General features: G+C 36.2%; 1 protein-coding gene across 1 annotated transcript in view; it reads left to right on the forward strand.

Annotated features, from left to right (window-relative positions):
* EYA4 (EYA transcriptional coactivator and phosphatase 4) overlaps positions 1–18297 on the forward strand; it is a 267283-nt gene that overhangs the window by 13908 nt on the left and 235078 nt on the right. Inside the window, exon 2 of the mRNA XM_055135767.1 lies at positions 16613–16709. Within this exon, the coding sequence (XP_054991742.1) occupies positions 16677–16709 (33 nt within the window). The 5' untranslated portion in view covers positions 16613–16676. The remainder of the gene's footprint in view (positions 1–16612; positions 16710–18297) is intronic.

The following is an 18297-nucleotide window of genomic DNA, read 5'->3' on the forward strand; positions in this document are numbered from 1 at the left end:
AATTTCTTCCATGTTCAACAAAATTAGGATAAATTGATGTTTCTTAGTGAGCTTTCCAGAACAGTCTCATTATTTGAAATACTAAGAAGTGCATGAAAGTGTGTTTTTTTATATTTTTAATTCTTATTTCATTAATTACCTTATAATTTAATTTTGATTTGCTATATTTTGCATGATTTTATATACTAGTACATATATTCTAGGATTCTTTTGTTTAGTGTATGTATGTCTAATGATTTCACATTTTTCTTCTTTTCATATATTTCAGTTGCTTCCAGGGATTTTTCTATTCATGGGAGTGTTACAATGATGATACCATATATATATTTATACATCTGCCTAGCTGTAGGATTAATAGTTCACACACACACACACACACACACACACATATATATATAGTGTGTAGATGATGCAAAATACTTTAAATTTGATTTTAACACCTTTATTTGCATAATGATGCTTTCATCTGTCTCATAAAAGCCAAGATAATTTTTTTGTTTCATTGAACACTGTGATTCTTGATGCACTTGCTTTGAAGTTTCATAATGTCAAGTACACCTTCAGTAGGAAGTATAAATTTCTACTAGCAAATTCCTTGAAACACCTAATTAGAACAGTTCACTGGTAAGAGCAAGTAACGCTATTAACATGTATAACAAATCTATATTACATATCTTTCTTAAGAACTGGTAAAGGTCATTTACATGAATGCCCAATCTATATATCCACAACGTTTAACTAATCAGTAGGAAACAGACATCATTGCTTATTTTGTTTTTTTTTCTTAATTTATCAAAATATTATTAAATATTGAACATGTTTGATGATAAGTTATGATGAACTAGTTGTTAATCTAAAATGAGCCAGGTTGGGGCTGGAACAATAGTACGTTTGAACGATAGTAGGGCGTTTGCCTTGCACATGGTCAACCTGGGTTCGATTCCCAGCATCCCATATGGTCCCCTGAACATTGCCAGGGTAAATCCCGAGTGCAGAGTCAGAAGTGATCCCTGTGCATTTCCGGGTGTGACCTCAAAAAGAAAATAAATAAAAATAAATAAAATGAGCCAGCTATTGTCTGGATAAAGCCCAAAGTGACTCATGTGTATTACCATAGATTTTAAACACAGATAAAGTAAGTAGGTATTGATTATTAAAATAAAATTGCCTATTTATGATTATATGTTGTAATTATCATAATATAACAAAATATCAGTTGTCTTGCCAATGTAATAACTGATAAAATTGATATTTAGTTGTTGGCTAAAATAGTACAATGCGTAGCATGTACAGTAAAGCATATGAACAAATTGACCATATTGTTAGAGTATTCTCTGTAGAAAATTCTGTCTTCAGAATATTCATTTCTTAGAGTTTTTGGATAATTAAGATTCTGGCTAAACTTCAGTAGTTATGTCATACCTTAATAAAAGAACAGTCCAAGTCAACATAGCTAACGTATTCCTCCAGCATTAGATAAATAGGGCTATCAATTTTGTGGCATTTTTTTTCCTGAAGAATTTCCTGTTATTCTAAGGGATTCAATAGGACTTAGGCACATAAAACTGAAAATTATATTACTATAGGGAAACTGCTTTGTGCCTTTGAGAAGGAACTCTCTTGCTAACTTAAGTACTCGATGTGTGTAGAATAGCTAACATTTTCCTCCCAAGAAATTTCATGTATGCAGTTAAATAACTCTTAAATTGATTAAGGATTGTTATATATTTCCAGAAGCACTCAAGAGTACTTTTATGGTTATAAGAGTAGAGTGCATTAGAATGCCAGAAACCAGTGAATACGCCAGAGACCTTCAAAACCATGCCCGGCATTCCTTGCTTTCCCATATAAACATGTGGGGCAGCCTGCAAAAACAAATCAGTTCCCCTTCCCCCAAATGTAGGTGAGTCTGGGATGATAACACTCCAACTGAATTGAATATTTCACTTGATGCTTTTTCTATTAGAAGTCACTTTTATTACTTAACAAATGAAATGGAGACAAAATAAATAGGGCATACTTATTTCTCAAGAAGAGTCTAATTTTATATCAGATTTGACCACTTACCATTCTACCTTTTGGAAAGCTTATTAAATACAACTACTACAGTGTTTTGTGTATTAATCAGGGGAGCTAAAAATGTGTGTTATAAATGTTGAATCAAAACTCTCAGTTCCGTGAGGGAGTTGCATTTCAAGCAGTATACTTTTTTTTATAGGGTGAGAAACTGAAGTATGGAGAAATTACAAGATTTTCCCAAAGCCATACACTGAGTCATGGCAGCAATAGAAGTCTGTGATTCTGTTTGCCTGAATTAATCGGAGTTTCGTGAAAGTAATGTTATCTATTTCCTGACAGGGACCTTAGGAGTGTTTTCTTATTTCCCTTACTTTGCCCTTCTTTCCTTCTCCAATTCTACAGGAATCACTGTTGTTGCAAGGAAAATGATCTTGATGTGTGGGCTATGAGTAATATTTTGACCTTATGTACCTTAGTTTCTAAAAAGAAATTCATTGTGTAGTGTTTTATAGTCATATAAAAACTTAAGCCATAAGATATTAAACTGAATCACCCAAGAATGGGCTCAGTGGTGTCTACCAGAAGTACCTGAAACTTAAACAGGAGTAATATAGTTTTGTTGCTTTCAAGTTCTTAAATAAAGACTTGGCCAAAGTCCTCAAGGGGCTTGGAGCTTAGATTGGTGACCAGGAAAAACCATGGCACTTGGAAAAAGTATGGAGATAACTCATGTCAACAAATCAGCCACTAAGTGTCTTTAGGCTTGTGTTATTCAAGAGGAGCTAAGTTATTCTGCTTCTCTGTTATTTTCCTGAGTTTCAAATATGCATTTTAAACTCCTATTTTTTGTCTTTTTTTTTTTTTTTACTAATTTAAACACTGGGTTCTCCAAACTTTCTTCAAGTACTTTATTTCTTTCCCCAGGCATGCAGGGTCCTATTTAAGGCTTATGGCCTGTCTTTGGACCAGACCTCATTTCTTGATTGAACAGAAGCTTCCCCAAGTGCTTCAAGATGTTTGCCATAGAGGAATGTACATCTTGTACTTTCTTCGGCATAACACTCTGAAACAGAGAACCCAAAGAGGACAGGGTTTCCCTCTTCTCTCAACCTCCAGAGAATTTGGTCAGCAAAATTTTTGTTGGTTTGTTTTCTGGATTTTTTTTCTTGAAGTGCTGAGATAGGATTGATTGTTGGGTCTCATGTCATGGGTGATCATCTCTGCCTTGGCAGAGTTCTTTCCAAGGAGGCTTCTTAGACCTGAGGTGCACTTGTGTACTGGGAATTGAATCCCTAGATTCTACGTACGAGTCAACTCAGGCATGTCCAACCCCTAAGTAAACCAGAATTTCTCCTACCTGAAAGTTTTTTCTGTTTTTCCTTCTTAAATTTTCTCAAAAATAATTCAGTCTTAGAGGCTGGAGATATAGTACAGTGGGTAGGGTGCTTGCCTTGCACGTGGCAAACTCAGGTTCAATCCTTGGCATCCCATCCCCTGAGCATGCCATGAGTAATTTCTGAGTGAAAAGTCAGGAATAACCCCTTGAACACAGCTGAGAGTGTGCCAAACACACACACACACACACACACACACACACTTTAATCTTAAGCAAGCCTGCAGGTAAACAAATATTTAAGAACTTTCCTCAAAGGAGCTTTCTTATAGCTTTGAATATTTGTCATTAATTTCCATTATAGGTATAATTTGGGTTCCTTTTACATTTTTGTCAGCCTCAGTATGATATTTGGTATATAGTAATGCTGGTCTATATTTAACGTTAACTTATAAGTGGTTCATTTTAAAATAAGAAGTTCTATTTCCTATCTACCTTCTAGATGGTGTGTTTTCTAGTTATTTTTTGTGGCTGACGGAATTCCCTCACCCACCATGTTGGGAAGATAAACTGTTTTTATTATTAAATGTGTAATCTTATCAAAATGAGGAGTATTTAACTTGAGAAAAGGAAGATATAGAACTAACATAAATGATAAGTAGCACTACCTTAATATTTAACATCTTGACATACATAGAAAGCATGATTCATTTAATTTTGTTGTCTCTGCTAGTAGACCAGCATGGACTTTCTAGAAGCTAGATAATTTAAAAGGAGATTAAGCATGTAAGGAGAACTGAAAGAAGGAAATAGAATGAGGTGTTTCTAATCACTGGCACTAGAAAGCTACAAGTAGTATGTCTACCAACTCATATTCTCAGATTTCAAGTAAACCCCAATTATATTCATACTCTTCATACAAAGACAAGAAAATAAGAACTAAAACTTTCAAGCGGAGAAGGAAAACTACAACAGCAGATTTATATGTGATATTACTTTAGAAATCTTAACAACTCAGGACCAGATAGTACAAGGCTTACATATATAGTCCAGCTGCCTTGAATGTAGCAGACCAATCTCTATCTTTAGCATCATGTATGGTCTCCTGAGTACCTCCAGGAGTGATCCCTGAGTACAGGACAGGGGTAAGCCCTGAACATACTTTGGTGTGGGGTGTGCCCCCACACCCCAAACAAAAGCCAAAACAATAAAACAAAAGAATTCTCATAATTTTAGCCCAGGTTTTTGAATTTTTACAAGCTTTGTGAGCAGTTCTTATTAAAAAACTGCATAAATGTAATTAGAATTCTTACTTGAAAGCAATTAGGACATAAATAAAGTATTTTTGTACTCTGATGTTACAGGGAAATTTGTTAACAGAAGTGCTCACACTTTCCTGAGTGCCACAATTAAAAATCTTGACCAAAGGACAAAGGAATAACTAAAACAGCTGAGCAGATGCTTTGCATGTGGGAGGCTCAGGTTTGATCCTCACTACCTCAGAGTCTCTGAACACTGCTGGATGTGTCCCCTGATCACAGAGCAGGAGCATCCTCTCAACCCCAAACTATCAGGTGTGGCCTAGCACACCCCTCAGGCAAAAAAAAATATGAGCCAATGATATTCTTAGATTTCTTAGATTTTAGGAAGACAGTCAACATCATATTTAATAAAATCCTAATCTTATATTCACTGTATGAATAGCTCAAGCAAATAACATGCCTTAGATAAGTCTAATTTAGTGCTGTATTTTGTTTTTCATGTTTACTCTGTTATGTATTGAAAAATTCTACCCACAGTAAAAGTACATGACTTCCAGGTGTTATGCCTTAGTCTCTGAGAAATTGGTCATTGAGGAATGTTGAGAGGAAATGTTTGAGTTTTTGTTGTTAATTATATTGCAATTAAGTACATTTATGAGGATAGATACTTTGAGTCTCTCTGCGGAGAGGGGTCTGGGATACTCTACAGTGCTAAGGACTTACTCTTGGCTCTTTGCTCATGGATCACTACTGGCAGTGCCCAGGGGACATATCTAGTGCCAGAAAGAAACCCAGGTAGGCTTCATGCAAGATAAGTATATCATGCCTGCTTTCAGACTTTAGCTCTTCTGTTTGTAAATTGTTAGTTTAGTAGAATCTAATATGCCTTTCATTTCATTAATTAAAAATGTCAGTGTGCATAGGCATGAAAAATGTTGACTCTTAAGAAAATGTATGCATCTTTTATAGTGAATGGTACTTCAACTTTGTTTCTATTCCTTCTGTCTCATTGTATTAAGCATATTTACTATATGGAGTTTTTGTACTGTTCTGGAATCCTAAGTTTAAAAATTACGCTTTCCCAGTTGTTCCTGCAGTTTCTATAGTGTTTGCTTCCTTGTGTAACGTATCCTTTTTGATGAGTTTTTCCCTTGATTTTTTTTTGTTGTTGTTGTTCTCTCTGAGATATTTTTGTATGTGCTTCCCAGGAATCTAGAAATAACATGCCTTTGGATCAGTTTTCATTTTGCTTTTCTGATTTGAGGTTTTCATACCATAATTCAGAGTTAACATTTGTGTAAGACTGATGTTTTGACTTACCTCAAGTAATTATTGTTTTTTTTTTATTCTCTTCCCTAAGGCTCCATGATATAAAGGCTTCCACATTGAGTCTGATGGTGTATTGAGTTTTTCTATCCCATTTTTTGGTAAAAGGAAACATTTCTTTTAAAAAAGGAAAAATTTCTTAACTGCCTCCTTTTTGCATTGACTTTTTATTTTTTCTGCTCATCTTTGTAAATGAATCAGAGCTATAATACACAAACAGGCAAATTTCCTTATCACCAGTTTCTTAAGGATCAAGGTGCGATACCTTAAAGTCATAACTTTCTTATCAGTTATATTCACCTATTTTTTTTGTCCCAATGATTTGTCTTTCATCCTGTCCCTTATACTTAGATCTTCTCTAAGTTTCTTTAATGTGTAGTCTAGATACTCTTACATTCTACTCTGCATAATCACAGTGCCCCTCCACCTGTCCTTCACCTTCAGTACTGTTCAGAATTTGTTTTTATCGTTATTATGTAAGAATTTATTTGTGTCAAGGTTATCAAAATGTAGTGATTATATCTATTCACTGATAACACATTATTCCTTTTCTCACCACATCAAAACTTCTTAGCATCCTATTAATAGTGAATGCTCATTTATTTCCCATGCCTTTTCTAAAATGTGTTCTCTTTCACATACCCACCTCTTATTTTGGTGCTGACAGTTTCTCTCTCAGTGCTAAAGAAGCCAGTGAAAACTTTTATGCTCTGTAGAATATCAAATTAAAGAGGCTAATACTAATGACTTATAATATTGTTCAATTTTAAAACAGGTTTCACATAGGCTGGCTCTGGGGTGGGAAATCCAATAGCAGTGGGGATTAAACTCAGAGCTACCCACATTTGCATATGCTCTGCCACTAGTGCTGTTTCCTAGACTCCCAAGTTTTGCTCATTTTTATAAAAGCATGTGATTTCAGTAAAGACTGCTGAATTTTGGCCAGGATCTACATTTAGATTGTTAACGCACCTTTGGGAAATAGCTGATTAGTATTATATACTTTGCTGATAAGAGTTAGAAATCAATATTTTTTCCACAAATTTGCATTATAAAGTATTTTACTGTCTAGCAAAAACTGTATTTTTATGGACTATATGCAAGATAAAAATATAAGAAAATAGTTACTTTCTGTTACAGATAATTAATGGCATAATTTAAAAATATATAACTTAACTGAATCCTAACAAAATATAGCATAAGTGTTTTTATTGTTTATTCTATGGAAAAACAAAGTGCATGTGATCTGGAGATCCCAGTGAACTTTCCCAAGCTCATAGAACTATCCAATGGTAAAGCAAGGACTTATATACAGACCATTCCGAAGTCTTTCCTTGCAATCACTGTTTATATTACCTCTAGCAAAAATATCTTCTGAGACTCCAGGGCTTTCAAGGGTTAAATCCTACATGTGGGAGATCTATTCTTACCTTATTACAAATTTTTCTCAAGAGGCAAGTAGTGCCATCATATAAATGTCAAGCAATGTATACAGCTATATATTCTTCAAAATTGTTTGAGGGCCTGTGTAATAGTACAACAGGTAGTGCTCTTGCCATTTGGGCTAACCTAAACTCATATGGTTCCTCAATTTCCACTTGTAGTGATCCCTGAGTTCAGAGCCAATAGTGAGCATTGAGCACTGCTAAGTGTGCCCACCACCTCAAACAAAACAAAACAGGTTTCTGGGTATGGAAGAGAGCTTTATAAATGAGAAATAAAATAAATAAATAAGTGCAGACTTAAAAAAAAAGCAACCAAAACCTCAAACTAACAGACTACACCTAAGAAATGGCTCAAATAATTTTCTTCTGCTTTGCTTTAGGTGAGCCAGCTAACTGAACCATTGTTGTATTTAAAAAGCTTAGCAGATTCCTTCTAAAGCATAAGGAGGGAGGATCGACAAGATAGCATGAAGGCTGAGAGAGTCATCTGTAAATTCTGCATGAGTTTAGGGATGATAAAAGCTTCTTAAGCTTAGAATTATTTCAGATGTCTTTCTGGGATCTTTTTATTACAACATGTTTATATTTTGCAGGATAACAAACCAATCTCCAATAATTAGGATGTGCAAACAACATAGAAACACTTGTCTGCCTTTTTTGTTAACAATCAATTGGTCATAATGTATAATTCCAGGAAGATTGTTGCCATCAAATAAACCTATCATTAATGACTTAAGTGATTATCATGAACTTGAGCTTTGTATAAAGTTTTAGCATGAGAATTATTGACCTCTTGATTACGAAGCAGTTTGTGTTAAGTGTGCACCATTTTGCACCATTTTGCAGTTTATGTTCCTTCTAAACAGCTCAAAAGTAAGTCAGCATGTAGTTTGTAGCTTGATTCCATTTAAGGAAATTGAAGTCAAGCAAAATGCTCATCAGTGTTCACCCAGATCTGTTTCTTGGACACCTTTGCTATTTTCCTTTTGTACAAGCAGAGGAGAGAGTCACATGTATGGTTGAAGAATGCCCATTTCCACCTCTCTGAACAGTTGAGCATAGAAATTGGAACTAGGTATTCTTTGTGCTGTTGGCTTGCTTCCTGGGCATTCTGCCTAAGTCGCTGGAACTTGCCAGTGCCTGACCCAGCTTCATGGACCCATTAATGAAATTTGGAGGATGTTCTAGATAACAGTACAAGATGATGCAAAAGAAAGTTTGCCTTTGGCAATTGGTGCTGACTGTAAGAGGTCAATAATAAAATAAGTTATTTGCCTTCCTATAGTTTTATATTTGGTAAAAGATTTAATAAAGGGCATAATTTATTGAAGACTGAGTGTAACACCTGGTATCCAAAGAGGGACTGGACCACCAAGTGGCAGGAGGGGAAGATAAACAGAGACTTCTAGAGTAACATGATCAGCAAACTTAAATTCTGCCAAAACTTTCGTGCTGTCTTTTGCTTTTACTCCCTTTTCTGGGTCAGCTCCCTTCTTTCTTTCTTAGCAGACCAGCTATTTTCCTTTATTCCTCATGACTGCAAAGGTTCCCAGGTTTTATATCCTGGAGATTTTTCCACCAAAGGAGAACTGGTATGATACTTTCTCAGGCCCATATTCTAAACAGTAGGAATAATTGCTCCTGGTCACTAGATAAAAGTTATTTGGAACAACTGGAAAAGCTGTGAGAAAAATAATGGGTTATAAGTAGGAGCAGTTTAATAAAAGTTAACGTGTCCCCAAACAAACGTAAATTTTTTACATAATGTGTTTATGAAGATTTAGCGACTGCTTGATAGTCTTAAAATCGAACAATAGAGCCATATCCCAAATGGAGATAAAGAAGGGACATATTGCCTTAGCCTAGCAAACCACCAATTTTGCAGGCGGCTCAATGTAGATAATGAAATCACTATGATAGCTGAAATAGGTGGAGGCAATAGCAAGGATTTAGAATCAAGAAGATAGAGTAGTAGGGGCAAAGGAGGGGAAGAGCTCTCTCAGGACTTCCACTTGAGGAAGACAGTGGTTTCTTGTTGCAAAAACACACAACTACTAGTCAGACTTTAAGGGACAGGTTGGTAGAGGGGTATTTTGTTAGGTACCAACATAGTTGCAAGCGGGAGTAATTAAAGAATTTTGGCATATTATTGTGATAGTACGATGGTTTGAGAATCATTGCCACTGCCACTGCCATCCTGTTGTTCGTGGATTTACTCGAGCGGGCACCAGTATCGTCTCTATTCCTCCCAGCCCTGAGATTGTAGCAGCATCTCTTATTTGTCTTTCCCAACAATTGGAGGCTCTTTCATGGTCAGGGAATGAGACCTATTGTTATTGTTTTTGCCATATCAAATACACTGTGGATAGCTTGCTAGGCTCTGCCCGTGTGGGCAGGATACTCTCGGTAGCTTGCCGGGCTCTCCAAGATATATATGTGTGTGTGTGTGTGTGTGTGTGTGTGTGTGTGTGTGTGTGTGTGTGTGTGTACATGTATTACTCTCTATGATTTGTTGCCTAATGTCTGAACTACGATCAAATATGGTGTGATAATTATGGAAAATTGGTAGGAAGTGTCTTATGTGTCGCACGGAGGCTTTGTGTCCGGGCGTTCCAGAAACCGGCCTAGAGCATTCGGTGGTTGGGTAGTGGAGGTCAGCTGCCGGGGCTGGGTCCCTTGGGGCGGGGAGGATTCTCACCTGCCTCACTCTGGGACACCCCAAGTGAAAACAGCCTGGCGCAGATTCCCACAGTTTTAGAACATTTGAAGAAAATACAATTGAATTTTCAAGCTATCATTCTGGCTATACTATAAAAAAAAATGTGGTTCAGGAAGTAAGAATAGAGGCCAGGAGACTCCAAGGAGGCCATTGCTCTAAGCTAGAGAGGGACAGTGAATGAGCACAACTACTGTGGGGGAATCTGAACAAGTAATGCAGTATGGCAGGACTTAGTGACGTGGGAGATGTGGAGAGGCAGGGCAGAGTCAGTGAGAAGCAGAGGTGTCTGTCTGCTTGAGTAGCACTTGGGAGGCTGTGTGTTTGTGTTTGTGTGCAGTATTCAGAAGATGCGGAGGATTCCCGCTTGCAGTTGCTGTCTCTGTTCAGGTCATCCCCGCCACAGAGCCACCCGCTTCATGGTCACGGCTATTCATTCTGGGTAAAACAGACCTAGACTATGCAGATTTTTCAAAAATCTTTGATAGAAAAGCAGAGAAAAAGTATGGCATCACACTAACTGCTCCAGCTTCCTTCAGCATCTGCTCTAAAGCGTATGATCCCTGGTCAAACTCAGTCAAATACTTTCATCTCTTTCTGAGGACTATTTTCAAATATCATTACCTATTTAAAGTAGAATTTCTGGCTTTTATTTTAATGTTCTACTATATTGTTATTCACAGCTCACCTCTAGGGCAGAGTTAAAGAAAAGGAAATGATAAATTTTCTATATATTAAAAAATTGAACTGCAGAAGAAATAATGTAACATGGAATGGGTGAGATTGCTATTTTTTCAGTTTTAAATTCACTTTTTAGGCGGGGAGTGGCCTTGAAAAAGCACTGGGAAGGAGATTATTGCCTCATGAAACAGCATGAGGTTACTGTTATTCCTTAATTTTATGTCTTATTATGAGGTAATACTTTTCTTACTCGATTTGGAGAATGTTCTCATCTTTTGTTTTATATATTTGTGAAAATGAAATGGTAAAGGATTTAACAAAACAACTGTTGCTACATTATGATGTAAAATAATACTATGCCTACAATTAGCCTAGGTAGTTTCACTTGGTTCAATAATATAAAAATCATAGGCTCATAACATTTTAGTACCTTAGTGTTTTTGGCAAAGAAGAGATTCATGTTACCATAAAAATGTTACACTGAGTAACAATTAATCTCAATTTTAAGGAAATATAAAGCAATGTATTATGTTGTAACATGGAACATTGATGCAAATAGCTCCCTAACTGGAACATTAAATAAATTCTGAACTAGTGGTTAGCAAAAAAGACTTGCTTATGCTTAAACCTGTTATGCTCCGACGACATCTTTTCTAAAGTTTTCACTTTATTTGAATTATCATCATTGCCCTGAGATGGTGGTCCTTCTAGAAGACGATCATCACTTTCCTAATGATCAATTGCTTAAATTTAATTCTTTTTTTGTTTTTTGTTTTTATTTTGCTTTTTGGGCTACACTTGGCAGTGCTCAAGGGTTACTTCTGGCTCTGCGCTCAGAATTACTCCTGATAGTGCACTGGGGACCATATAGGATGCCAGAGATCGAATCTGGGTTAGTGTGTATAAGGCAAGTGCCGCACCAACTGTACTATCTTTTTGCCCCCTCAAATTTAACTTTATGTATTATTTTTAAAATTAAAAAAAAATTGCAGCTCAGGTAGCATGGTTACAATAGTGTTAGCACTTATCATTTTTGGTATGCTAAGTTGTTGTATGTCGCCACCCCCAAAGTGCCCAAGATCCACCACCGCTGTCTTTATGTTACTTCTGGCCCACCACTTCCTTACCATTCCCTCCCCAACATGTTGTAATCTGTTTTGTAACCTAAGCTCAAGGTGTTTTCATTATTTGAAAGCTTCTAACCTTGTTGTACTTCTCTGTGTTTCACAGATGACCGATGCCATTGGTATTTGTTCTTCTCCCTCTGACTTATTTCAGTTAACAGGATATACTCCAGTATATTCCATTATGTATATATGCCACACCTTATTTATCCATTCATTTTCTTTAACTTTTTTTTATTGAATCACTGTGTGATTCAAAAAGCTGTTCTTGATTAGGTTTCAGCTATACAGTGTCCCAACACCCATCACTCCAGTAGTATAAGTTTTCCATTACCAGTATCCCTAGTTTCCACTCCCATTACACCCCCACCCCCAGCCTGCCTCTCTCTCTCTCTCTCTCTCTCTCTCTCTCTCTCTCTCTCTCACCTTTTGGGCATTGTGGTTTGCAGTATAGAGACTGAATTGTTATCAGGAATATCCCTTTCCCTACTTTTAACATTCAGTTCTTGTCCAGCATGCTCATTCTCTGCTGTATTGTCATACTGGTCTCTTTATCTTACCTACCCTCTGCCCCTCACACTCTTGTGATTGATTTCAACCATTAGCCAGTCCTCCTATCCATTCATTGTCTTTTGGTTTGTTTGCTACCTACTGTTCTTAATGAATATAGGTATGAATATATCTTTTACCATAGATGTTTTTGTACTTTGGAGATATTGGCCAAGAAGTGGAATATGAAAGTTTCATTCTTACTTTCTGTAGAAGACTCCATTCAATTTTCTGTAAAGGCTGAACCGGATAACATTCTTCCTAAAATTACTAAGCTTAAGTCTTTATAGCGTCTTACCATTTCAGTCTGATAATTGTGCATACCTTGTTGGTTGAATTGTGATCCTCTAACATATTTTCAAGTTCTAACTTCCTCAACTGAAGTGTGACTCTATTTGGAAAGAGTTTATGCAGGCATAATCAGGTTAAAACAACATTTGAGACTGAATTAGGGTGGACCCTAATCCAATGACTGATGTCGTTAGAAGTTTGTACCCAGAGTGACACACTCAGAATGGAAGTTCTTGTGGATTGGCAGGATACTGTGATGAAAGCTGTAGAGATTGTCGTCATATGAATTTATAAACTGAGGCATGCCAGAGATCATCTACTGACACGGGAAACTAGGAAGGAAAAGAAAAAGCAGCCTTCTGTTCTAGATCCTCTGGAGGGAGTATGGACCTGCCAATATCTTAATTTAGGACTTTTGGTTATCAGAATAGTGACAGAATAAAATTTTGTTGTTCTTCAGATTATCTCAGTGTCTGTGTTGCAAGCTATAATGCCCAAATGGAGAGAGAGAGAGAGAGAGAGAGAGAGAGAGAGAGAGAGAGAGAGACAGAGAGAGAGACAGAGAGAGAGACAGAGAGAGAAAGTATGGGGAATATTGTCTGCCTTTGAGGCAGGGGGAGGGTGGGAAAAGGGGGGTTATATCCTGGATATTGGTGGTGGGGAATGTGCACTGGTGGAGGGATGCTGTTTGATCATTGTGAGATTGTAACCCAAACATGAAAGCTTGTAACTATCTCATGGTGATTCAATAAAATTTAAAAAAAAAATATTCTAAGCCACCCTGTGATTGATCCTTTTTTTAAAAAAAAATAATGCTTAATTCAATCACAGTGAGATAGAATACATTTAATAAATTTTATTGAATCACAGTGTGATGATTGAATTTCAGTCATGCAATGTTCCAACACCCATTCCTTCACCAGTGCACATTTTCCACTACTAATATCCTCAGTTTCCCTCCCACTTTCTCTCGCTGCCTTTGAAGCCTGCCTCTATGTTCTATGGCAGGCATTTTACTTCTCTCTCTCTCTCTCTTTCTCTCTCTCTTTCATTTCTGTTTCTATTTTTCCTTTTAAGCACTGTGGTTTGCAATACTGTTACTGAAAGTGTATCATGCATTGTTAAGACTCTCCTAGGAAATTAAGCCAACATCATCTTGGAACTGAACAACGGGTTAGGTTGATCTCAGTCAGGAGAGTAGGAAAGTTCCTGGTGACCTGATTCTGAGCATTCAGTACTCTGAACAGTTCTATTACTCTAGCAAACATAATTCCCTTCCCCCCTCCCGCCCCTTCCCCCTCCACCCTCCTGTCTGTAGAAAAAGTGAACATAACTTCAGAGTAATTAGGTAACCATCTCCCACTCTATATTTCAGAGAAATACTGTTTTTTTATGGGGGGGTGTTGGTATTTTCTTACTCCCAGATTGCTTCCTGGGGGGGGGGCACTCTTGGTTGAAGTTGAGGACCTGGGAACTGAATCCAGGGCCTCTACCACTGAGCCATATTCTTGTATCTTGCTTAAAATAGTTACTACATATTTGAGATAGCATTTTCAAAAATTAAATTATTCAAATATGACTGATGAGTTCCAGATAGTGATACTTCTTTAAACATTCTAAACTGTACTCGTATTTTTAATGGTTGCAATAGCAAATTAAGTTTCAATTTGGTCTTGAAATATATATCTGACGAACCAATTAAATCATAAAAAACTGGCTGCTTAGTCCACATTTTTGTTCACATCTCATCAGATACATTATGAGTCATTTTATCCACCATTAATGTGTCATTCACTCAATTGGTATTTATTAAATATCAAATGCTTGCCAGACACTGAGCTAGATGCTGTAGATAACACTAGCAAATAAGTACTTGTCATTATAAGGATTACTTTGCTTTTGAAATTTAATTTATATAGAAGTTACATAACTTTTTGAAGAAAATGTTTACTTAGAAAATTCATCTCCAGTGCTATAGTTTTAATTCTGTAAAAAATAAATTTAACATTAGATTTTCAATATTCTGTGATTCTCTGGTCTTATAGTATCATGAGAAAAATCAAATTTAAACAAAAGAAAAAATTTTTTTGTTGATAAGTTTGCACAGTATGGAAATTAAACCTCTTTAAAATCTCATTTTTGGGCGGAGGGATTAGAAGAACTAGAGTCAAAGAATTGTTATTTTAAGTTGCATCTAATTATTAATGAGTTTGTTCATTGTTTCGTAGTTTTTAAGTTTTATTCAGCATTCATATGCTTTTTCATTTGGACTATAGGAATGTACATATTGAGAAATGAACATGTTGTGATTTATCTTTGCTCAAATATGTGTATACTTTATGTATCTTTTAATTTTGACTAGTTTTTGCTTTATGAGGGGATTTTAAAGGTCTCGGACTTTTTGTGTTGTCTTCTGATGCTTCTGTTATCAAATTCTCAACCTGGAATATTTTTTAAAAGTTAGTTATCTATTTTAGCATTTTTTAAAAACAATTTGCTATAATTATTTTTCCCAGTGGCCATTCTTACCAAGCAGTGCTCAGAAAAAGCTGGGGACTCTTGCTGATGATTGTATGCCAACCAGGGCCAGGGTGCCACTGGAGCCAGATTCACAATATTTGGGGTTCTCCAAGACAGCACCTGGTGGTGCTCAGGGACCTTCAGTGCTAAATCCTGTGATACTTGAGGGACCACATGGTGCCAGAGTTTGCACGGGTATCAACTGCTTACAAGGCATGTGACTTCACCCTGTATCATCTCTCCAGTCTATTGCCTGGAAATATTTTTAATAAATAGTATAAAGATGAATGATTTCGAATAGTTAACTGATTTTCTTACAATTTATTGACCACGTACCCTATGTGTATTTATTAAAGTATTTTCTTTATAGTTATGGTCTAATTTCTTTGCAATATCTTTTTTGTTTGTTTGTTTGTTTTTGTTTTGGAGCTACCCCTGGCTGTGCTCAGGGCTTACACCTGGATCTGAGATCAGGAATCACTCCTGGTGCAGCTCTAGAACCATATGGGGTGCTCGCACCTGGGTCAGCAGTGTGCAAGGCGAGCACTCTACCCATTGTGCTATTGCTCCACCTTCCCCTAGAAATCATTTTAAAAGTAGTCCTGTGTTTTATAATATTGTAGAAAATTGTGTAGAACTGAACAATCATCTGGTAATTTATCTTTTTTATGTGATAGAAATCTATTTTATTAGAATATGGTACATTTTCTCAAGTTAATTTTTGTACTTTAGAAGAAATATTAATAGAGGCTGTATTTGAATCTGTCAATTTTAACAGATCACTCTCAGCAAGGTAGTGTACTAAATATTCTTATTATCAACTGTATCTTTAAGTTGTCCTCGGATATTTTATCTGGAGGATTCCTGAGTAGCCACTTATGTATTCCAATTTCATCATGCAAAATTAAGCAGCATTTTCAAAATATGCATAAAATATTAATGAAAATTATTTTCTAAAAGTAGTATTTCTATAGATTATCAATTTATGAAAATCAAAGTCACTGTCACTGTCATCCCGTTGTTCATTGGTTTGCTTGTACCAATGCAAGTTACTGGGCACCAGTAACTTCTCCATTGTGAGACTTGTTGTTACTGTTTTGGGCATATCGAATATGCTATGGGTAGCTTGCCGGGCTCTGCTGTGCGGGCAGGATACTCTCGATAGCTTGCCGGGCTCTCCAAGAGGGACGGAAAAATCGAACCCAGGTGGGCCACGTGCAAGGTAAACCCCCTACCCGCTGTGCTATTGCTCCAGCCCAAAATCAAAGTATGTTTTGATAATTTTAGAAATGAATAAAAAAAAGATAACCTTTCCTATTTTTCCTTGATTTGTGGTTTTGTTTTAGATCATCTGTTACTGACTGAAGAAGCTGCTTCTACTTGGAGTAGCTGGAGGGGTGAGGAAACCACATGGAAGACTCCCAGGACTTAAATGAGCAATCGGTAAGTCTAATTCAGTCTCAAGTTTGCTAACAAAATGTTGTAATGTGACTGCTCAAAGGCATGTTTAAAAAAATATGCTGCAGAAAGCGAAGTTTGGTTTGAACGTATTTTAGTTATTTTAATTCTGTTTCATGATCATAAAAGACCTCTGCTGTGTCTGCTTACTATATCACATTTTGAGGTAACTTTTGATTCTCTGCTTGTAAATCCATGATATAAAGAACAGTGAATTGGAATCAAGCTGTTTTAGAGAATCTCAGTAACTTGTGCAATTTTGTTATTAGATTTCATTTTCATGTGTTTAGATAGTACATGTATTGTTGAATGTCAGAAGCATGCAAGAGTGTAAAATCAGCACACCTCTTGTTCATCTCAAGGATGACAGCCTCAGTCATCAAGGTCTTTATTTTATTAAGCACTTTATAGAGCAAAGAATGTAGCATACTTGTGGCAGTCATTTCAGATTCTCATTTTCAAAAATGAAGGGATTTGCATAGTTCTTTCTCCAAGCTCATGAGTTGTGTCTCCATAACGCTAAATTTTCATTGTATAGAAGTAATATTAGTGGGAACTCTTCCTTAACCCTTAAAATATGACCACATTTGTTTCAAATTTTTCCCCACTGATAGCCTTCTGTGTCACTAGCCCGGAGATGTTTGTGTTATACAAATCAAGTGTGTGTTGCACAAATTGATGCTATTGTTTATCAGTTGTTTGATCATGACTTTATTTAGATAATAATATCTATTTTTCAACTATGCTCAATGTATGGTTTTAGAAAAGATGTCTATGATGAGTTAGTTTTAAAATATAGGTAATACATGTTTTGGTACCTACATTATATTTCACATTAATTTTTAAATCAAATATTTCACCTGAAGTCACATAGATGATTATATCCTAACCTAATTAAACATTACGTTATCATCTAATTTCACATGACAGATTACTGGAAAATACACCAAAAGTTGAGGCTGGAGAGATAGAGAAGGGCATATGGTGCTTGCCTTGCATGCAACTGATCCCGGCTAGAATCCCAGGCACCACATATGGTCCCTTTAGCACTTTGAGGAGTGATCCCTAAGGACAGAGCCAGGAGTAAGCCCTGTGCACCACTGGGTGTGGCCCCAAAACCTACATATATTTATATGTATATATACCATATACACTATGTTTCTAAATATAACAACATTATAAAGCAATATAAATATAAAATTTTCAAGTGTTACAGAAATTTAATTTTTTTAAAATTGTATTTTCTTAGAAAAGTAGAGAGATGGTAGTTGGGAGATAGGTCACTGAGAGTAGTAGCTTAATGCTGATTATCATTCTTAAATAGTCATAGCATAAATTAAAGTAAAATGGGTGAAAGCATAATAATATGTAATTGAATGTTTATGGATCCTCATGGTCTCTGGGTGTGATACTTTATGTAGTGGAGTGAGTAGTATAATCTGGTGGAGCTTCATTATCTGGGGAAGCATGAGTGGTTATACTTCATGAAAGGTTTAATTGTTAATCTCTACTTTCCACTAACATATAGAGGGATACTTAAAAGTGTGAGTGTATGTGTGTGTATGTGTGTGTG

The sequence above is a fragment of the Sorex araneus genome, chromosome 4 (genome assembly GCF_027595985.1).
Source record: "Sorex araneus isolate mSorAra2 chromosome 4, mSorAra2.pri, whole genome shotgun sequence".
Lineage (NCBI taxonomy): Eukaryota > Metazoa > Chordata > Mammalia > Eulipotyphla > Soricidae > Sorex > Sorex araneus.